General features: G+C 41.2%; 1 protein-coding gene across 22 annotated transcripts; it reads right to left on the bottom strand.

The window, feature by feature from the left end:
* Positions 1-896: 896 nt before the first annotated feature.
* On the bottom strand, positions 897-22836 carry dtna (dystrobrevin, alpha). 22 transcript variants are annotated; one of them, XR_015038095.1, is made up of 23 exons: positions 22538-22821; positions 17311-17378; positions 16374-16454; positions 16056-16269; positions 15675-15760; positions 15015-15169; positions 14801-14906; positions 14126-14292; positions 13768-13892; positions 12307-12390; positions 11864-11932; positions 9739-9834; positions 8514-8595; positions 8068-8162; positions 6714-6827; positions 6429-6525; positions 5406-5429; positions 4606-4765; positions 4423-4512; positions 4243-4342; positions 3690-3807; positions 3515-3598; positions 897-2206 (listed from the first exon to the last, which is right to left on the bottom strand). XR_015038095.1 is itself a non-coding variant. In XM_085805570.1 (23 exons), the coding sequence occupies exons 2-22, from the start codon at positions 17375-17377 to the stop codon at positions 3528-3530; spliced, it is 2148 nt and encodes a 715-aa protein (XP_085661696.1). In that variant the 5' UTR covers position 17378; positions 22538-22821; the 3' UTR covers positions 897-2206; positions 3515-3527. The 22 variants fall into 22 exon arrangements, 17 of the variants coding, with proteins under 17 accessions (XP_085661696.1, XP_085661691.1, XP_085661698.1 ...); XR_015038094.1 differs by lacking the exon at positions 22538-22821 and adding an exon at positions 20846-21067; XM_085805570.1 differs by having other exon boundaries at positions 3515-3545.
* Between the last annotated feature and the right edge of the window lie 127 nt (positions 22837-22963).

Raw genomic sequence — 22963 nt, 5'->3', positions numbered from 1 at the left:
TCTTGTGAATTTAAAATATCCATTTTTGGTTATACATACACTAATGTTGGCTAAATCCAGGTCAACTGACAAAATAAGGCCACATTAATCAATACTGATTGATCCTGAGCATTACAGGATCAAGATTAACTCTCTCTCTCTCTTTTATATGCTCTAAATGTTGTGAGTTTCTATTGCCCTAATGAAAAATGCATACCTTTTATTTATTTTTTTATTGACCGCATTTCAACATTAAACAGCAACCGTTCTTAACAAAGGGAATTACAATGTACAAACTTTGCAACTCTGATGAAATAAGCCTCATGTTCAGCCACTTACACAGCTGCATTCCTCCTCTTTTAACACCAGGGTGCAGTCATGCGCTTGATAGAAGACAAAAGGCATAAATGTAGCTTAGTGTAAAATTCATCATTCTTAAAGCAGCTTGCTAAGAATGGTGAGACAGTGACTGCAACACAGACCAGGTAAAGAGCATCATCTTGTGTAAAGATTTCATGTTGTCAGTTTAAAGATCTGGCGATGGATGCTGTGGATCTGTCTTTCAAATGTTAAGAGACTGTCTCTGTGTTGACATCTTTAAAAAGTGCTGATAACATCAACAATAATGATAATGATAACAATAATGAGGCACCTTATTACTTAATTCATATGCTGCTAGTATTGCCTGAGAGGAAAATTCCCCTTACTAATATTCACATGACTGAGATTCAGCGCTGGATGGCTGCTTTTATGTTACCTCAGATGGTGGGTCTATGTGATGAATTATAGACAATAGGTTGAGGGCAGCCAACAGTGCATTTATGACAGATAATAAATGTGCACTGCCAAACCCAGCCAATTGAAGTGTGCCGTTCTGGAATGGAAAAAGAAAGAGAAAAGGAGTTCATAGGCAAAAATTGTGATATTGTGTCAACACTTTATTATGCATCACCACCATGCAAAATCACTTCTATGAACTTGCTCAAAAATCAAACTAGATATATTTCACACATTTATGATTTTAGATTGGCTTGCCACTTCTCTCAGAGTGACTGAGTTAAGTTTCACGCACACTCAGAAAATACATCAAGAGTGTGTATCCCGGTGTGCAAGTCATGCACAGATTTGCGTGAGAGCATAACAAATGAGACAATGGCAAATAATCTATGATTGAACCTTAATTCATAAACCATTGATAGTAAACACAATTTGTTCAATGCCCTTACCAATGTAAACCTTTGAATTTGAGCAATTTGGAAGTCTCTGTGTTAACATCTTTTCTTTTTTTTTTTACTGTGTTTTGAAAACGCTTCCAGTCCATAGAGAATATGTTATATTTTATTGACCATTTATATGTAGACAGTGTACATATTTGCAGACCAAACCCCTGCAGACAAATCACTTCCCAGGATCAGATTAAATGACTTTCACTTCTTCTTTCTTTTCTTTTTTTTCCAGTGAAGACAACTAGCATCGCTGATGAACAGGTGTGTTTTGTTGTTAGCTACATGCTGCATTGACAGTTTGAATAAACTCTTTTAAGAGGTCATCCAATCAGCTAAGGCAGTGTGCATTATTATTACTAACGTATCAATAAAATAAACTGATCTGACCAATAGCAGTCGGCCTGCTCCAAAAACAAGTCCAAAAACAATACAAAAGCCACTCGACAGCAACAGTAAGAAATCTATGGAATAGTGATAAAATCTGTTCGTAGCAACCAGGCCAGAGTTGTACATTTACAAAAAGATTGCAAATTTTATCATCTATAACTTCAACTCCGACATAATCCCAAATCTCAAACATAAATCAGATGACAAACAAACCCTTAAACCTGGTTCACTGCATTCAGAAAGAAACGTGACAATTTTGAAGGGATCAAGTTTGCCACCCTGTACAAACAGTATTGTTGTACTTTTGTTAGACAACTCATAGAAAAAGGATAAAAATTAAGAAAAACAATTCCCAAAATCATGTGTTTTTTATGGCACCTGTGGTATAATAGACAGCTCAGTAATTAATCTCTTTACATCAGCTCACAGTATTACCTTAAATATGTGGTTGGTTAAAAATATATATCTTTACATAAACGTATTCTATGGTTGGATTTAGCTTCTTTTTTTTTCTTCCTCAACTTAAATTCTTCTTATCTTCAGTGCTCTGTACTGTTGGCCCAGTGTTGTCCCGTGCAGTGTCTCCTACTATTGTTGCTTTTCGTATTGCTCACCTGTTAAAAATACAAAACAAGGTTACTTAACACTTCTCTCTTGGTTTCTGATCCCTGTCTGATCCAGCCGCAGTTCTATTAGTACAGTAGTTAAAACAACACAACAGCATAATACTGACTGTAAGGGTGACTTGCATACTGTAATGAAAGTCAAAGTCTGACACAGGTTAAGTGGAAAACACATTTTATTGGCGCTCCTGTCTTTCATTACTGCTAATCAGATGGCGAGGGCAAATTGCGGGGCATTAAATGCTTTGGTAAATCTGTTAACCCAGGTTCATCCTCAAGTGCTGAAGGAACTCAACTTGGTACAAAGACAAAGAGCAGCTGAAATACTGAGAAAGCAAAGACACACCTGGATGTGCATAGAGTACTGCAAAACACTGATGCACAGAAATTACATTTGACTGATCACGCAGTGGGCTAAGTGTGTAATTCATGAATGAAATGCATTCATAAAATGCAAAGTTAGCCAACTGAGGCCACAAGAGGCGGAAACAGCAGAGCAATTGCCCACTGCAAATACAAATTCAAAATATGGACACGCCCCACAATCAGAAACCTGAATGCTGCTACAGTTATGTGCACACTGGAGTTCGATATTTCTCTATTTTCATCTCAAAATTATCTCCAAAACATGATAATACCAGAATAAGATTTAAAGCCACAATAGTAATACGCATTTGAATGTACTTAAAGAGAAGTATAATGTACCAAGCCAAAGGTTTGTACAATGTGACATGGCTTATTATTCACTATTTGTGGCTCCTGATTATGTGCACATGTTCATTAATGGATTGTATACACACAGCTGGTGCCTGTTTTTATATTCCTGTGGATTTTCTTTTGTAAATTTTCAACATTTTGTTAAATGTTAAAATGATCAGCTTTCATGCAGAGCTCAGCTGCAACAATTAGCTGATTAATCAACTTCTCAATTGACAGAAAATTAATCAGCAGCTGTTTGGAGAATTGAATGATGATTTTAGTCTCTCCTGGGGGTATTCAATTCTCAATATTAGCTATTGCCAGGTTGTCAAATGTGAGGATGAGATACTTTTCTTTGTCATACCTAATTATAAACGGAGTATAGATTTTTGAGTGTTGAGCGACACAAAAATAGATTTTGAAATGTCAGCTTGGTCTGTGGGAATACACAATAATCATCTTTCGCTGCTTTCTAGCATTTTACATTTTACTTGCATAATTAAAAATCACCTGAATATTAGATGACTGAAAAAGTTGTTCATATAAAAGGATGTTATTTTTGATTAAAAAAGAAACAAAGGCTGACTTTCGGAAACTTACCAGTTACACACAGTCACTGCTGCAGAGTCACCTGCACCACAACATGAACACCACCACAGCACAGACAGCAGGTTAGAATTAGAACTAGAGGAGGAGAGATTTAATAGTTGAAAACACACAAAATGCAGCTTTTCTCCTTTGACTTTGTTCCAGTCTTGGAAAAGCTGCAACTCACCATGCAGCTTTTGTCTGGCTCCTGTCTGTGCTTCATTAGTTCCTCCAACTTGAGCTCGTCCTCCAGCTGCTGCTCCAGGTCGTTCTCAAAGCTCTCCTCCTCTGCAGCGCTGGAGCTCCTGTGACAGATAACAAGCAGTTTGAGACAGGATGGTGGAAGCACATATAAAGCTGAGGAATTAAGTGGTGTTATTTTCAAGCAGCACTGTTTAATTTAAGACTAAAAACCAACAACAAAGTCCCACAAACCTCACTGATGTTGTAAAGTGTTTTTTTTTTCACAAACTGGAAAAGTCAAATACGATTTAGATGAGACTAATTAGAAAAGATTTAGAATATGAAGGGTGTGACTCTGCCAAAAATGGATGATTTGCCTTTGGAAGGTGGTGTGGGTGAAATTCAGCTATTTATGGTGTCAACTGCTTGCTCAAGAACCCTCTATCATGTCCATATACTGTAGATGCTATCCAAAAGTGCCACAAAAGTTATTTGTGCTATTTCTTGTGTGCTGACTGCAGATCATATATCCACAGTACTGTATGTCCACCAAGTACCTTTGTTTGTAGGTGATGAATGGATCTGAAGAAGTTGTGGCCAATAGGTCACCACGTCCAAAGTCTGAATCCACAGTGCTCTCAGTCTCACTTCCACCCTCTGTGGAAAACAGGAGACATTAAATCAGCTGCATGAAAAATCTAAAAGGAAAACAGCCTTTTTTGTGGATTCATTTTCACCTGAATTGAGTTCCTTAACCAGTGATGACATCGTGTTGGTGATGGAGTCAGCAGCAATGAGCAGGTCGTTTCTCAGATTTCTCCTGGGACCTTTAATACAGCAAAAACAAATTCAAAATGTAATCATGTACACCTTGCTGTCATATTTTGGACACTGCATGCTTATGTATTCATGTGTGTTACCCTGAGCGAAGGCCTCTTGAACATCCCCTCCCACGCCCATGAGTGAGTCCTGAGGTGTGTGAGTCGGGGTGGTGCCAGCGGAGTCCGAGTGGATCGGTGTGGGGATCGGCCGGCTGATGGTGTGGCTGGGGGAGGAGCGTGGAGAGCTGGGACCCTGAGTCTACAACACACATTACAGACAGTTTTGATGTTACTATTTGTCTGGAGATAAAACCATGCTGAATATAATATAATCTGAATTACAGGGTTTCTTTTTAAAGCAAACATCAAGAGACCCTGTTTTCTTTCTCAGGTCTTAAATCACAGCAAAGAAACTTCATTTAAGCCTCAAACAGCTGCAAACGCTCACTCTGATAGTTTCTCACATCTACTGAAAGGAGTATTGGTCCTTGAAGTTCACCACAATAGCTTTGTGAGTAATACACATTACACGCATGCTTGAAATGTACAGTATGTGCAGCCATTAAACTGTCTCAAAACACAGCATTTCTTCATAAAACACAGCATTTCTCACACACGCAACGTGCTGGTGAAATAGATGTTTCTCCCTAAAAGTCATTTCAAAAACTCCCACAAACCAAAACCTGTTTTTTTTTTTTCGTCAAATATGGTAAACACAATAAATATCCCGCACTTCAAACAAACAAAAGAATTGGAGAACATCAATTCCTCTTTAGCTTTATAAGGACAAAGCTAACACCTTAAAGATAAAAAGTTTCACCCAACAACGGCAAAGTACGTATTTCAAACATGCATCCGAGTTTCAGCTGATTTTTGGCTCTTAGTTTTTTTACACTTACAGCTTGTTTTCGTTCCTCCTCCAGCTGAAAAGAAAAACAATATTTCATGGCTCATGAAACAACAACCCACATTGTATCGAGTATTTCCTCCAGGATGTGACGGGCAAGCGGCTTCCTCATGCCACTTTAATGGATTAACATTGATCTTTTTAGGCAAATTAGATTGATATCCTCCCTACTTAAGCCAGTGCACTAAGCACTTTACGTAGCTGTGAGGAACTCCTGTCTTGTTGACTGGAGGAGATATTCTCACACTAGATCACTATCCTTCCTATAGGGGGGGCAGACACGCTGTCTCGTAAAGTGTGATGCAGCTTAATCCTGAACTCAGCAGCACCCTGTCCTGTTTGACACTGCGAGATACATTAACATCTCTCTTATACAAAAGATTTAAATACAGGACTGGAGCCACTAAACTCAGAGTGAGATTCTAAGACACACCACACAAAAGCTAAATAATTAATTTTCTTTTTCTGATGCTCCCAAAGATATGATTGAACTTAAACATACCTCGATTCAAAAAGAAGTATTTCCCATTAACAGATCCCAGTCTTTAATTTGGTATATGAATTCACTGTCCTTCATGTTTTTAAAGTTTAAAAAACAAAACAGATTGGGCGTTTAACTATTACACGCCCTCTAATGGACATGCTGGGTAATTGCTCACATGTTTCCTCATCTCTAAAGTGCAGTGTTTGCTTTACATAAGCTGGAGTGATCAGCCACAGCTGGGAGAAATTGTAATACAAGGTAAATTCATCATCCGACCATATTGCTTACCATCTGCATCAATATGAAGAACAAAATCATTATACAAGCCACTGTGTATGTCCATGTAGTTTTATATAAATATGCAAACTTAAAGTGCAACATAACTGATTCTGTCCAAAAAGCAAACATAGGAGAGAACCATAACCTCAGCGTTCGCCACGGGAAACAGAGTGTGTCTTCCTGCAGTAATCACGAAGGCGAACGCATGTGACGGCTGTGCAGTGAAAGAGATTAAAGACGTGTCTCTGGTACCTTGAGAAGCATCATTAGCTGCTCCAGCTGCACCATGAGCTCCCTGCGACTCTCCTGCAGAGTAGACATTCTTTGTTCAAGCTCATCTTTGCGTTGCCTAACAGAGGAAACACGTTGTACAGTGTGAAGAAGACACCATAATGTCATGTCACAAAAAAACAGGAGCTGGAAAGTATTATGAGGATCAGCAGTCTGTGGCATATGTTCACGAGCAATAAACGGTTTACAAGGTTCTGTAGCAGTCTGAGCTAAACTGCGGCGGGGGCGGGTCAAGGTAGCGGTTACCTGAGAAGTCGTAGCTCAGCTAGCAGAGTGGGGTTCTGCTGACCCCTGTCAGGAGGCGGCTGGGAGGCCTCCTCATGCTGGAGGCGCAGCCGCTGGATTTCTTGCAGGATTTCTCTGTGACAGACGCCAACATAGGCGAGCAGGTAGGAAAACAGATTATTATTTCCACCATGCTTTGTCCATATGACCCCAGGGTCAACACAAAACACAAGGACGTCGTATTCTGCTACACATATTAGGCCGCTATCCAAATCTGAGCATGTCTAAATTGTGAAGAGAAACCTGATACAAAAGAAAAAAGCTGTTAACGCAACATTAACTTAAGTTTTGGTTTCCTCAAGCTCTGGGGGAGAAAAATATCTGGCTTTTTAACTGCTAAATGCTCTACCATGTTCACAACCTCGCTGTTTACTTTGTCTCTCTACTGTATGCTGCTGGACAGGTGGTGCACAGATCTTTTTTTTTTTTTCGGAAAACATCCGCCTGCTGTCTCCGGAACACTTTGATACAATAATTTGTGAAATGGAAAACCAAACAATCAGGCAGAAGATGCTGTATGCAGTTTTCATGCACATATATGTCGACCTGTCATAGCAGTAAAAGTGCAGGTGTCATTTTATCATTAACTGTGGCTCTGTTTGGTTCAAATGTCCCTGTAAGACATGACAGTGAGTCAGAATAAACCATTGACTGTATATACCAAGACCCTGAAACTGAGGCAGCTAAATGGAATTCAGCCATCATTAATTTTATTATACATCACATACACCTGTGCTTTTCATACTGAAACTAGTCAAAATGTCATCTGTGAAGAAGGCCTATAAAGCGCCACAGATCTACAGATAAAGAGGAGTCGGGTTATAATTCTCTGTAGGTTTGTCGTTACCAGCCACCCCTTCATATACAAGCAGTGATCCATTGTTATGTAAGTGTTGCTTATAGTTGAGCTTTTGTCTCCACTTTGGTTTCACTGTTTAATATACAGTGATCTCATTTTAAAGGAAACAGCGTCTGTTAGATCCAGTGTGAGCTTTGTCTTTGACTTTTCCTATTTTATTTCTTGGATGCAAATTTCTGAAGCATTTTCTGCCACTCACTGCTACATAACAAATTGCCCTGTCTTTTTTGACCCCTATTTATTACTCTACATTTCAATTAGTTATCCTTGAAAATGTTCATATTTAGCTGGCTTTAGCCAGGAAGTGTATTACATTACGTTGGCTTTTTTTTCAGTAATTTATCCACTTCTGGGTCAGCATCTATTTTTGTTGTGAAATTGAAAAAAAAAGAAGCGACAAGACAAAGAGAAAGGTATCACCAGCTGAACAGTGTCTCCAAGGCATTCATCTCTAACCTGTTTTTGCTCTCGAGCTCTGCAATGAGCTGCCTCTGCTGTTTGTTGGCATCCAGAGAGCAGGGGAGGTCTGTGGGGACCCTCTGCTGTTGAGCCTGTTGGTGAAACCAAGCAAGAGACATCACGTGGGCTGGCTTTACCCCGGGATGATGTCATCCTCCACCTTATCTCATATCTCACAGGGGAACAAAACGGTTAAGTCACCAGACATCCATCAAGACCCCATCACAGCGTAAACTGGCGTACAAGACAGCTTAGAAATGATCACAACCTTTAAACCTTCTTTCGGCACGGCAATAAAAAACGGACTGAAACCCCCAAAGGTAGAGTAGCTTTTCTCATCAAGGACAGATTTTTGGCACTGAACACCGTTAAAAGATGCCATGATATTGTGTGCAATAAATGTCTAGTATATACATATATATATATATATTTATATATCTCACCGCAGCATCAGCAGCCAGTCTAGCAGCATAGCGGGCGATGAGACTGTGCTCTTCATCCTGATGGTTACTGCTCTCCAGCAAACTGATCAAGAGGAAAATAGAGATGGGAGTCACAACATGACACACTTAATAATACACAGCTGCAGAGATATAAAGTATGCAGGAGAAAAAAAAAAGAAGAAAAAAAATCCAAGAAAGTTTATTTTGTTCAAGAGTCTGATTAATCAGAGGAGCTTCATAAAGTTTTACTCTGACAGCAGAGGCCCCTGTAATCATGCTGAGCTACTCATGTGAAACCACAAAAGCAGGAATGAAGCTGAGTTATTATATGTAAGTGGAGGTGAGGTGATCATTAACTATGTATTTAAAGGCCAGAGGGATTATATAGGTTATGTATGTGCACGCCCACATACAGTCAAAGCACTGAAATCCACGCACACTGGAAGATATATGAGGGTGGGGGAGGAATGGGGTGGGTTTGCAGAGCTGCAGCTATAATACAGGTAGGCCTACCCAACATGATACAGTAGATGGCATTTAACATTTAGCCACCACTGATACACACACACACACACACACACACACACACACACACACACGAGCATATTAGTGCACTCACGTACACACACAGATAAAACAGGAAACACTATTTCCCTGTTGCTTATAAATAAGGAAATAAGCATCAGTGCTACAGTCCCAGTAATACACAGCGTTTACAGGATCAAACATACCAGACGCACTTTAGAGATTAGCCTGTGAGGAAGCAGTCAAATCTAAAAGTGTTTAAACTACTTGGTAATTGACTAAATAATCTGCCAGTAATGCAGCATAATGTACTGTAATACAAATAAGAGACTATTAGCTATTTGATTCTTGTCCAGATTTCTAATATTCTTACAAGTTCTTTTACAGACTCAAATATACCTTAAAAAAAAGAAAAGAAAAAAAGTTAAATCTTCAAATCAAATCTGATCTATCCTGCTCTGTCGATACAAATCAGTCAAAAAGACTTATTGCTTGCTGTTGAATGGTAGTAAAGTGTTGACAGCAGTGTCAGAGGTCGAGGTGACTACTAGTGTGTAAAACTGTCCGACAGCATGCAGCGTTAGAACTGTAACGTACTCGGACTAAGGTTAGATCAGGGGGAAGGATTGAGAGTGTGGCAGTTGAGAGGAGCACATAGTTTCCACTGGTGTTTGGCAAACACAGCAACACGCCAACTAACCATGTTTTGGGGTTGTTTTGGAGCAGATTCACATAGAGGCCAATGAGAACATGTTCGTCTGCAAGTCTATCGGCAACATCGAGGTTGTAGTTCAACCTGGAACAGTGCAGGGTTTCACAAGACATAAAACATAACATTACACAGGTGACAACCGAGGCACAGGGGATGAGAGGGTGGGGGGAGAAAGCCGAGAGAGAAAAGAGGAGAGCACAACAAAAGAGAAGAGGAGGAGAGTGGCTGGAAAGCAGCCATTCATGGGTGACTAGAGAGAGACAAGGCCATATTATGTTTGGGAGAGACACCGCTGATGAAGGCTGGGAGCTCGATAAAGGACATGCCCGGCAACTCTACCAGCGACATGCACTGTATACAAGCATCAATCAGTCACTCACTGCTCCATTATTAAAACCATTGAGATCCATTATTCATAATAAGTCAAACATTCAGCCCCCAAGATATGCCAAGCATGCACATAAAGGCTTTCCACCTTTGTCACCCGCATCACAAACTCCTGTAAAGTAGCAGCAACCATGCTAATGGCCATCACAGAAGACCACAGCAGAATTAGCCATAGGGAAATGAGAATTAAAAAGAAGTCAATCCATCTATTTAAAGCAGCAGAACAAGCTGTAAACACAACACCAACATAATAGCACTGCTGTGAGGTGCTACACTGAAAGTGTTAGAAGGCAGTTGCCTATTTATGTATTTAGTCGTTTTTTTCTCTGGTCACCTGCGCATCTAAGTCGAACATTTACTCTCCTTTTAGCTCAGTTTTGCCTTTCCACCACCTGCTGGTGTGACTTCCCAAGCTGCTAAATGCCCCACTATGTCCACTGGCTAGTTGTTAACTCTGTCTGGAAACAGCTGCCAGCTGTAACTGAGACTGAGGAGAGTGAACCAAAACAATCAAAGCTGAGGGCCATAAAACCTAAACAACAATCTGTGGCACTAAAGAGACCTTCTGAATTACGTGATAATGACCTGTTTGCCAGCGCAAGTAACTCCCCTAACTCCAGTGTTTCATCATCATCCTCCAGTAAAGAGGTTACGTTTTCCACTCGTGTTTGTTAGTTGTTTTTTTCTTTTTTCAGCACAAAAAGTGTCAAGTGATTCACGCCAAACTTGGTGGAGGGATAAAACCTGGGCCATGGATGAGCTTGATCAATTCTTGGGCAGAAGAACTGAGGGTTTTTGGAGCTTCACCAACAGGATCAGGACACCACTATGCTGCTCTGTTCTTTTTTGACCAGCTTTTAGTTTCACATTTCACAATCGCAAGTCCTCCAACTTTATGGAAGTAAAATACTAAGCTGCTGGATTCCCCCTTTAACTGTATATTTTTATTCACCCATATGCTTCAGTTGTGTGGTTTACAAATGCAGTCAGGCTTTCTCTTCAGTCACTGCTGTGTAAGAGCTGGCCAATCAAAACTCCTGAAAGCCCAGCATTATAGCTTCCCAAACTGGGCAAACCACTATGTCAGAAGCTCTGACATGCATAACGCCAGTCACTCATCACATCATCTGTATGTTTTTCTACAAGTTATGAAAGAAAGCAGTGTTCCCTAGAGAAACACCTTTTTCATCAAATGCAGGTGCAGAGGAGCTGAAAGACTTATTTTTTTTAAACCAGGAAAATCATGATCACCAATACTTGTATCTTCCGAAATACAACATAAACAGCTACTGGAACAAACTAGTCAATCCAATTTCACCTAAACAGCTACTGTATACCTATTCATATAGACCACAAAGAATGGGCTTGGGAATTTATACTATTCAAGAGCTATAACTTCAACATGAAGGAAATTGAAGGTAACATTCAAATCAGATTATATTAGAAACTGGCAGTTAGAATTCCCCATTTCTATGTGATTGAAAAGATTGTAATAGACATTCAAACTAATGGCCAATGATCTTTATGAGGCATGCTTCATCTAGTGTTTTTGAAATAGCCCCTTCGAGAACAACAATGTAAACCCTTCTATAAGAAAACCGGTTCGCTAATGGTTTCCTTAGGACGATAAGTGCTCTAGTTTATGCCCTATGATTATTATCTATATTAGTTCACACATGCATTTCAGCTACAAAAGCATTCTCATATGCACACCTGTGTCACTTACCCTCTCCCTTTCAACAGATGTGGAGCAGCCCCAGTCAGGGGCTTTCTTTGCTCAAAATCATTATTCTTGCTGTAAGGCAAGCCATTTACATTCAGCTCAAGAAACCACAGAGAGAGAGAGAGAAAAAAGCATGGAGATACACAAATGTACACACACACACACACACACACACACACACACACACACACACACACACACACACACACACACACACACACACACACACACACACACACACACACACACACACACACACACACACACACACACACACACACACACACTCTCTCTCACAAAAACACGAGAAAATAAAGGCAAGAAAATAAAGACAGTATGGGTCACAGAGTCTACAGGGGGGTTTATGGGGCCTTCGGGAAGGATGGCAAACTGAAAAGATCTGTTGTAAAATCCAGGACACCCATTGTTCCTGCTGTTGTACTCACTTTTTGGTGGAGTACGGGTTCCCTGATGTAGGCATGGAGTGGGAGAGTGAGTAGTCATTGGTGAAGTTAACTGGTCTTGGTGGCCTGAAGAAGAAAAAAAATATTAGTTTTTCCAAATCTTATTCAAACAAAACCGCCAAATAATGCTTTTTTTTTTTTTTCCTTTTTCCTTTTATGCTTTCATAGTTGTGGGTTTCTAGTGGGACACTTGTGAGGGATGTGGTCAACAATGAAAACATGCAATGAAAAGGGAAAAAAAAACGAACCAGTGGATCAACAAACACAGCAAAGGGCTCAAATGGAAACCGACGAGGGAAAAGTGACATTACACTATAGAGGGATGGCACTATGATTAGCACAGCGAGTACAGAGGAAGTAAATCTACCAAAAATGTACAAAAACACATTTTGTGGTGCGTTAAACAATCAAAACCAACTCACCACGTATCTCTATTTTGAGGAAAGTAAAGAACAAGGAGGGAAATGAAAATAATCGATTATAATCAGCTCAGCAGTTCAGGAACTACACTAAATATAAAAGCTGTTGTCATTAAGAAAGATACAAGACGAAACAGGAAATTAACATTCTGCAGCAAATTTAACAAGCTGTTCGCTGCTGAAGGAAATGGACTGATAGGATCACTGCATCAACATACAGTATATGCTGTGTGTTGATTGAAGGTTGCAGTAGAGTGAATGCCACATATTTGTCTGCAGTAATGTAGAAACGGTATTGACGATGTGTAGTTTACACATCAGGGAGCACAGACACACAAGTTTCATTTCCAACTGTGAAATCTCGCTGAATACATAGCAAGGTCCTTTACTGTAATACCTCCACAAAAGGGATTCTTGTCAAGATATGTTTGTTTACGTATCCTATGTGTTTATATTCGAAACACTAATATAGCACGTATTGATTCTTTTTAGTGGTTAGTATTGACTTGAAAAGTCTTGTGTGGGTCTGCCAGAAGTCTGGCTGCTGACTCCTCTTGGCTGTTTAGGAGCTGTAAAATACTGTGACTATTAATAGAAGGCCTTCAATAGTAAAACATGAAATAAACAAAGTTAACTGAAAGTGTTGTTCTTAGTAACCTTTCATGGACAGTTAGCAGAGTGCTGCAGAGTTTGTCCTTGTGTAGCCTTTTGTTCCATTATTTATAAGAAAAAAACCCAACATCAGTCAAGTCAAGAAAAAGGTAGCAGCAGCAGCAGCAGCAGCAGCAGCAGCAGTAGAATTGCAGATTACAACCATTCCCAAGGCTATAATTAAGCCTCATTGATCAGTTGACCCAAGACTTCAGACTTAGAGGCAGCTACAGGATAAATATCAGCTGTGGGTTGAAATCAAGCATCTCAAAATCTGAAATAGAAACCGCAGGCCCTGAAAATAACATAAACTATCTGACTGCGGAGCCTCTGTTTCTGTATCATGAAGGGAAAGAAAAGAAGATGAACTTACACAATATGAGCTAGGTTGAGAGGTTTCTCTGGCATTTCGAGAAACATGGGGTGAAGAGGCTCTCTGCTGGATGCACAGCTCAGTGACTTACTGAGTGCATGAGATAACTTCTTAGCGGGGGATTTCTAGAGGAGGGGGGGAAACACAGAGGTAAGACGCAGAGTCTGAGGACATGTGGATGCAGATTTCTTTCCTCCACACCTGGCGTCATGGCAGCAATGCTATCGCCTGCATTCAACATACAGTGCGGCATCTTTACATTGTGGTGAAGCAGAGCGAAAATAGCCACAGTGACTGGTCCGGTGCAGACACACCTCCCTCAGCCCGCCCCTCTCCTCCTCCCTTCTCCTTCCCTTACCCATGACGTATACTCCTTCATTTGGTGCTGGTTGCTATGGGAACCGCTGGCATGCCCCCTCCAGAAGCAGTCCTGACAGAGCTGGTAATTATGACATTGCTGGCAGCGGTAGCGGAAGCCCATCATACTCTCAGTATGGCAATAGGAGCACTCGACCGGGTGAAAGACTGCAGGGAGGAGAGGAGGGGTTAGACACACAGATGCACAAACACGCGCGGCGCGCACAAACAGATGTGACTGTGTTAAACCCAGATATTTTGCACATTTCAGCGAATAGAGGATTAATTTCCATTAATTTTAGGGACAGATGTGCTGGGATACGGAGCCTGTTTTGATGTCAACGATCCTTTGATTTTAAACAAACACACAAATCAGCGCAGCGCTTCAAAGCTGTGTGTATTTGTCTCTTTTTGCTCACATGGAGGTGGCTTGTGACGATGAGCGCATCACAAATATGTACACACACGGACACACATGCACTCATACACATGGTGTCAAGTCCCTATGGGTCATCTTCACCAACAGTGGTTTTTTTTGATGGTGTGTGTCTGCTTGACTGATTGTGCGTGTGGTGACTCAAGATTATGATGCAAAGCTGAAACTCAGTCACATCCTCACCAGCCTGCTATAGCTTTTCCCCCCCCACCTTTATAAATGTTCCGCGCGGTGTCTTACCGTTCTCCACGTTGGCGAGTCGATGCATGAGCGGCAACCACACCAGACACTGAGGGGGCGGGTCTGACATCAACGTATCGAGGAATGTGTTGAGGGAGACCTTTTTCTGTTGACGTTGAGTGCAGGGGGGGGGGGGGAGAGCGAGATTCACCCACAATGTCAATGCTAAAACAATCACTAAAAATATTATGCTCTGTGGTTAAGGGACACTCACTTGCTGTGCAAAGCAGGTTCTTGCAGCTTGTTCTGTGTAACCAAAGGAGGGTCCCTCAAAAACCGCCATCGGTAATTTGAGAACTTCCCTCAGAAATTGGTCAAACTGTGCGTACACCATTATTCCAGCGGAATCTGATATCAGTGAAAAAATATCTGGGAACGATAGCGGGAGACATTACACAAATTAATCAAACTAATTGTCAGCTCCCACCACAGTCGGCTACTTATAGCACTACACAATACAATTATCCCACTTATTTGTGAAAACAAATCAAAGTAAAGCAGTTATCCAAATCAGCTGCTATAATACACCCGCAACATGGCCCTCCTTTTTTCTTTCATGAACTATTGTTCCTGCGCCCACAGATTTGGTAGATTATGTAATAAACCCAATCCTTCAGATAATGAATAAAGACTTCTCCCAGCCATTAACAGATAGGCTGGCTCTGTCTCTCCTTCTGGAGCAATAGGTTGAGCAGAGAGAGATATAGGGAATACAGAAAGTTTGCATCATAAACTCAGAAGCAGTGTTACTTTGACACGAGACTGTATTTGAACTTTGGAAAGAAAATTTGCTGATTTATTGCAGGTGAATCTGGTGATTTATATTTCATTTTTCACAATTAAAAGCAAAGTATAGATTTGTTGTGTTGCTTACATCTTAATTTATCCAGAATCTTCCCACCACAGATGGTTGCTAGGGCCATCTTCACAACAAAGACAGATATTTTGCCATGGCCCTCCCTAAAAGGAGCAAATACATTTTACATTATGGTCACAGGTTCTTTTAAATGGAGCTGTAAATGGCTATGTTGTAAAAGGCTTACTCGAATTACAGTAATCACAGTCTTGAAAATGTTTAACGTGGATCTACAAAATAAGCCCTATACGCCAGCTTGTTTTGACAACAATAATAAAAATCGTCTGTATTTTCACTCAACTTTGGTCAGTCACATTTCACACTGCATTAGCTCATGTCAAAACCTCAGATGGGAGAGCACACAACCAGCAGTCGACTGTCATGTGACGAGTTACTCACGGGTCGTAGGCAGCCAGCAGGAAGTTGAGCAGCAAGCTGATGGACTGCTCCACGCTGATCTGGTGGGTGGTGGGCATGCGTTTGTTCAGCTGGTAAAAAATGGTGGACAGTACCATTTCTAGACGAGCCACAGAGAGCTCAGCGTTGAGGTCCATGGTGTTGAGGCCGTTCTCTCGAAAAGCCTCGATGACATTCCAGATATCCACCAAATGCACTGGAAATCAAACAGGCAACCAGTATATAAGTAAGTAAGATTATTTATGGCATCAAATGTCGGCTTGGTGATGGTAGTGAGAAGTGCTCAGCATCATTACTCACAGTTGCATTTCTTTTGCACAAATCTGAGTTTGCAGGCTGTTCTGTACGTTGATAATCGGATGGAATCCAAATCTTGAGCCCCTAGACAATGATGGAAATAATACATTTCACAATTATGGGATAATCACATTGATCATATTTAAGTACAGTCAGAATATAAAATATGAGAATTTAATTGTGGAATAATATATTACTTTTTTTAATCCAGCTACTTTAGTTTTTCCTCTTTAAACTATTTAATGTAGTTCTTTTCATAATGCCATACCACATTCAAATTCTCTGTAGTATCTTGAAAAAAAAAGAAGATCTATACACAACAAATCTATACACAGAAAAAATTATGTGTGCCACGTCATGAAAACTATGGGATGTCACTGCCAATTAAAATTCACAAACAAATTGATTTTCTACTTTCAAAAACCTCTTCTGCCACCAAAATTTTTTTTCAAGCTTTGAGCCCTCTTTTCCTCTGTGCACTGCATACAGCACATTAAATAAAATGTTTAGCATTTGTTCAGGCTAAATCTAATTTTTTTACCACTTTTCCAATGTAAACACAAAACATGGTTAGTTAGACTGTATATAACCAGACTTTATTAAATAAAACAATCATAGGAAAAGTGTAGAATAACACAATATCACACTATTATTGTGAAAAGAATCAATATGAAAAACTTTATATTTGAGCAAATGTTGGATTATCTGATATCCATAGCCTACAGTGTGTCTTCACTCTTTGTAAATAGTGAGAGTGTGAGGTCATACCGGAGGCCTGTCCGTCAGTGTTTAAAATCAATCTAGTTGACACAAGTGGAGACACTTGTCTTCATGATATTTGCTTTACATGAAAGTTACAGAGAGGAATTTGCCATTTTTATGGCCGACGCGTAAAACAGACTGGCATAGATCACACTGGGCTGTGGCCTGGAGTACTCACTCATCTCGACAAACAGTTGCCTTCTATCTGCCATGTTGTCACCGCTTCGCCCGCAGTCTTCAATCATTCTGGTCAGGGAGAGAGAAATTCATGTCAGAGCCTGTGCACCCAAGCTTTTCACAGAAAAAGCTCCAATTAGGCCTTGTACAATCACTGAATATGCACTGAATATACATACTTCATTCCTCCTTCAGTCTGTGTAAATTAACTAATTAAAGCTGAACTGCATGTTGTGGAGCATCACAACACATTAATCACATTACTCTGTGTAATGCAGCTGTAAAACATTCAGGATTAGTTTAAAATAGCACACATTCTTTCATTCTAAAATTAAAACTAAAAGCACTAACTACAAACACTTTGGATGTTACATCATCACTGTCATCATTGAATCAATCAATCCATATAAAGTGAGAGCAGTGTGAGCACATTTAACCACTTTCTCATCGCACATCTGTAGAAGGACTTAAGCCCCGCCCACCACCACCACCTGTAGCTCTGGGTTGACAGGTGAAGGCAGAGCGGTTAATCAATATAATCGTCGGAGAAACTCAGACACATGTATAAGTCCGAGTCGACGCAGACTCTTTTGAGTTTTTACCGAGCTTATTTTAAATACGGGCGACTAACAGAAGTATGAAAACGGTAAGCTCCAGTTATGTAGGATATGTTCTTTGTTTGCTTGTAGCTTGTTAGCTTGCAACGTCTGACAGTGTTAGCGGCTGGCCAATGGCTAACTCTTGCTCACAAGATTTCAGTGAGTGGTGAAGGCATATGGGTGAAAGAGCATGGTGTCAGACCCTAATTACGCCGAGGCAACTAGAATATTTAGCGTAGTTAACAGCTTTTATTTGTTGATGCTGTTTATTAGCTGGCAGCTAGCAGCGGCTGACACAGTGTTAGTGGTAGTGTAGTGCTGATACAAGCTCTAGCTCTTGCACTGACAGGGTTTCACATTTGTTTTGCCCTCCCTCATGCCCGGAAGTCGAGGGGATTGGTTCCTTTGTTGTCCCCAGACTCTGCGGCTGTCTGGGCTGCCATTGGTTCACTGCAGGTCAAAGCTGACCACAAGAGGTTCTGCTTGTTTGATGATGATATATCTTGTGTTATGTAAAACTAGAATTACCTGTATAACTCCATCACTCAAACTAGTTTCAGATTACATTTCTGCTTATCATGTGAAATCTTGTCATAAATGAGTAGTCTTCAGTAAAAGTTCTCAAAATCTTATCATCCTTGACCTTTGACCCCCAGATTCAGTTCACCTGTCTTAGGAGTGCTTGTACCAAGCTTTAAAAAAAAAAAAAAATGTATTGTTCCATCAAGGTGTTACTTAGGTATCATGTTCTTTAGATGGGACAGACAGACCTGAGAACAATATGTGTCCAGCTCTGGCTGTCCCCTGTACAGAAGCAATAAAACATCATATGGACATGTGGTTCAAGACCAAGGGGGCAGTTGTCGGTCTGAGAAGTGAAGCTCACTTCCGCGTTCAAAAAACTGCAATCCCCTCGGCTTCCTCTGGGGGCTGGTGTCAGAAAGCAGCATTCTCCATAGACCCCCATGTTAAAATCGCCGACTTTACATCCTCAATAAACATGTTAAAAGCCTGGTGTCAGAACGTTTTTTTTTCTCAATCGATAGTTTCTACCCCCGCACACACTCTGAGGGGGGTGAATTTTTTTTTAACTCTACCGTTTTACTGTTATTAGGTTAAAATTCTGGCCAATTAGGGCGCGGAAACGTTGAGTGACAGGTCCGAGCAGCTCCGTGGACAGCTGCTTCAAGGCCAGTGGGCGGGTTCTCGGCCAGCCAATCCAACATGGCGCTGTTCAGGCCGCCATATTTGAGTCACAAAAACGACTCCCCAAAACCAATGGGTGACGTCACGGGGTGCTACGTCCATATTTTTTACAGTCTATGTTCAAGACTTGATTTTTCATCAAAGGGGTCGTTAAATGCTAAAATGCTGAAACTGCCCATCCCCTGTGGTGATGATCTAGTTTTCCCCAGGTATGGTCAGTGTTAACAAGTTGACAAGGTTCACTAATAAAGAGAATTACACAATTACTATTACTACTACTTACTAAAAAATAAGATGAATGGCTATGGTTGGTACTAACCTACTAAGATGGGCATGCAAATGATTGCATCTCACAATAAAAGCAGGTAAACATGCACTGTTTTACGTAGCCTACTACTTTCACTTTCAGTTGTTTATTCTTTGATTTTTTGAAATTCTGAAGAAAGCACCGCTGCTCATTGTGCCCACTGCCCCATGGCCGCATAGCAGGTTAATTCGGCCCTGGTGGTGGTCGGGGGGTGTTTGGGGGAGGGGGGGGGGGACTTAAGTAAGCAAAGGAGAAGATTTTCAAAGGGGCAAAGCAGCAGAGAGAATGCTCACACCATGCCTCGCTGCACACTGTCCGAGGCAATCTAATACACCTAGTCATGTGGTTTGTTGCCATGGCAGCAAAGATCCCAGCCACTCCACTCGTAAAAACATACTGCTAGCCCCCCCACAACACACACACACACACACACACTACGCCTCCGTCTGCAGATGAGCAAAGTTTGTGGAGTAAAGTTTTGTGCACTTGTAAATATCTTTTATGAGACGGTGCTCGGTGGTATAATAGTTGCGAGCCCAGTGGCACATCTCGGGCGAGTGGCTTGAAAACAGTTTTTCTGCAAGACAATCATCCAGGCATGGTATTTCAAATTACTCTGCAGCATAATATTTAGGTCTACCAATTACTGTCAGAGACCCGTGATGCAGAAATTAGAATTCACCCCATGTTAAAAAGCAAACAACAGCATACTTTTTTCCCTTTTGCTATCCTCTGATTTCAGTCTGCACAAGAAGTCAGTTATGAAGCTGTATGAATCTTTGAAATCCAGTTTAAGAGGGAAAAGATTAGGCTAATAAGTTAACCTGGAATTAAACAATGAAGTGCCGCATTTCAGAAAATCTCCCCATAGCACAGCCGAGAGAGCAATCATAGGGGAAAAAAAGTAAATTCTAAGTATTAAAGACATTTTATCCTGACAATAAAATCCACAGGAGAATGAAACTTGTCTGCATGTTTGGGTAAATATTATGAGGCAGTGTAGCAAATGACAACCCCATGGTGACATACGTAAAGAATACATTTGTGATTCACTAGTTAAGAGAATGCGTCAACAATAGTAAACAGCAATCATAAATGTATGCACAGCAATGTCAGGTCACTGCCCGCTGCTTGTAATCCAATGTCATCTTGAAGATAATGGATATACCAGCCCATTCATCACTTTCAGAGTGAGTGAATGAAAAAGCACACAAATATAGGCTATTCTATAGATTAACATTGATATCCTTTGCCACATCACAAGCAATCACGTCCTCCTGAGTGCCAGCTACGTGACCCTCTGCAGTCTGTTTTCAGTCTCCGAAATAACTGAGATTGATACAATCTCTCGCAGGAGCAGATATTAAACCAGCAGTGGCAACAGAAATTGTACACTGGCGAAGGAAACGAGATGATCAACATACCTTTCATAAAACACCATGGTTGTATTCCTTTCTCTTTTCTTGGGCTGAGTTATTACAAAGCCGAGTTCTTTCCTTTCAGAAACAACTGTCCACAACACCAAACTCCTCTCTAACAAGGAAACATTACAACAAAAACAGCCCAAATGGACGGGCCCGTGTGAAGATATCTGAAATTAGAAACTGTCAGCGAGGATACAGCCTGTGCTGCCTCTATCTTTAACTACAAATGAGAAGGCTTGACATTCTTGTACGGCTTTACTGGCTCTCTAGTTGCAGACCCCAAACCTCATTCCTGGCATGTGCCCAGCAAACATTACTCGCTCTCCGTGGCACTGTCACGCTGACAACATTAGAAAATAACTGCCCTTATAAGACCAAATAATCGTTTACCATTAACACTGCGGAGAGACCAGTAGGGTTAGGCACTGCCAAAACCAAACCAAGAGTCTCACAGTAATGACTCAATCTATCTATGGGCTTCAGTTGGCTGATTATTCAACTGCATTTTAGGCCAAGAACAAAACAAAACAACCTTTTTAAGTCAGTTATTTACATTATGAGTCGGCTCGATATAGCATAGAGGACAGTGCTGTTAATTTATCTCCTTTGTGATGTACTTGGAACAGATTGTCACGCAACATTTCCAAACACGAGCACTTACTTGAGTTACAGAGCAATCTGTGTTTGGCTGGCTCAGTACAGTACATCGCAGCTGTTACCACTGATTGGGCCAGAGTTATTTTTACATCACGAGACTATAAACTACACTGGCATCTGAATCCCATCCGCTGGCAGGAATCAAAAAAGCCGCACCATTGACTTAAGGTCAATCAGTTGCTGGGCTTTAAGTGCTGTAGTATTTGCTGTGTAGGTAGTGAAACTGTTTTCTGTCTCCTCTCTCCGGTACCAGCCGGTGATGTCTGAGCCGGAGGGCCCTCTGCTCTCTGTCGCCTGCTGACGATCACCATGGTTGCACTTGCAAAAAGGCCAAAACTTTTTTTTGGGGGGGTGGGGAGGGGGGGGGGGGGTCCTGGTGTTCGCTGAGAGTGCAGCAACAAATTTTCAATGGCTGGTCCTGTCATCTTGTTTACAACAGTGTTACTGAGTTTGTGTCACAGACTGACAAAGGAGAAAAAAAAAAGTCTGTGAAGTTGCAGTTATAGTAGAAACACTAGAAGTGGGTGGAACTACAGTGTGTTTGCCTGTGAGTATTATGTGCAATGTGATAGCCAAAACTGAATCACATTAGCATTGTAATCACAAGCGTGAAAAGAGGTGTAGCCTACTCTAGGGCAGAGACACTGTTGTGTTTCATCTGGACAATAAGAGAAACGTCCAAAGTCCACCCAAGCAATACTGTCCAAAAGGTACCAGGGCAGCGAGACGGGCAACAGGCACCTTATGGTTACATGTTCAGCTCAGGCATCACCTGTCACGCTAGAGACACCTGTGTGGACGAGGAACAAAGGTCTCACTGTTACAGAGATTTCTGCCTGCACATGGTGCCTACGACTCCCTTCACTGTCGTTGTTATGCTCGCAAATATCTTTTTTTTTTTTTATCGCTGCAATTCGATCGGCAAAAACTCATCTCACCCGGTGTGACAAAGTAGGTTAAGGTCGCTCCTCTGCTGCTTGCCAGCCTCCAGCAGCAGCAGCAGCTGCAGCAGCAGCGCACTTGCACAAGACTTACCAGAATTTATTTCGAGGCATGTCATGCAACATCACTGTTTTTTTCTCTCTCCAGGAATCCGACGGCCGGGGTCGCGTCCTGCGGTGCGATCAGGGCTTCTTTGGTGTCGGGTGCTGCATCACTGCAAGCGGCGGCCGCTCTCCTGCAAAGCTCGTGTTGTGGAAATTTTCGGGTAGCGCACTGGCTGAGCTCAACACAGGCAGCGTCTGCCTCCAGTATGTGGCCTTCACGATGACGTAATGCGGGATCTCTTCACATGCGTCAGTTTGCACCGGCTGCAAAATGTTGAAGTTTGATTTGGAAAAAAAAGAAAGAAAAAGAAAGAAAGAAATCCAAGTAGATTATAGCCAACGTATAGGCTACATCAGATGTAAAAAGATTTCGTAGTTTGCTGGTTTGTCCGTTGTTCGTGTTTTATGCGGTTTA

The sequence above is a fragment of the Trachurus japonicus genome, chromosome 17, assembly GCF_045865225.1.
Source record: "Trachurus japonicus isolate A0001 chromosome 17, Traja_1.0".
Classification (NCBI taxonomy): domain Eukaryota; kingdom Metazoa; phylum Chordata; class Actinopteri; order Carangiformes; family Carangidae; genus Trachurus; species Trachurus japonicus.
Note: the sequence above shows the minus strand (reverse complement) of the source record. Positions and strands in the feature narration are given on the sequence as shown.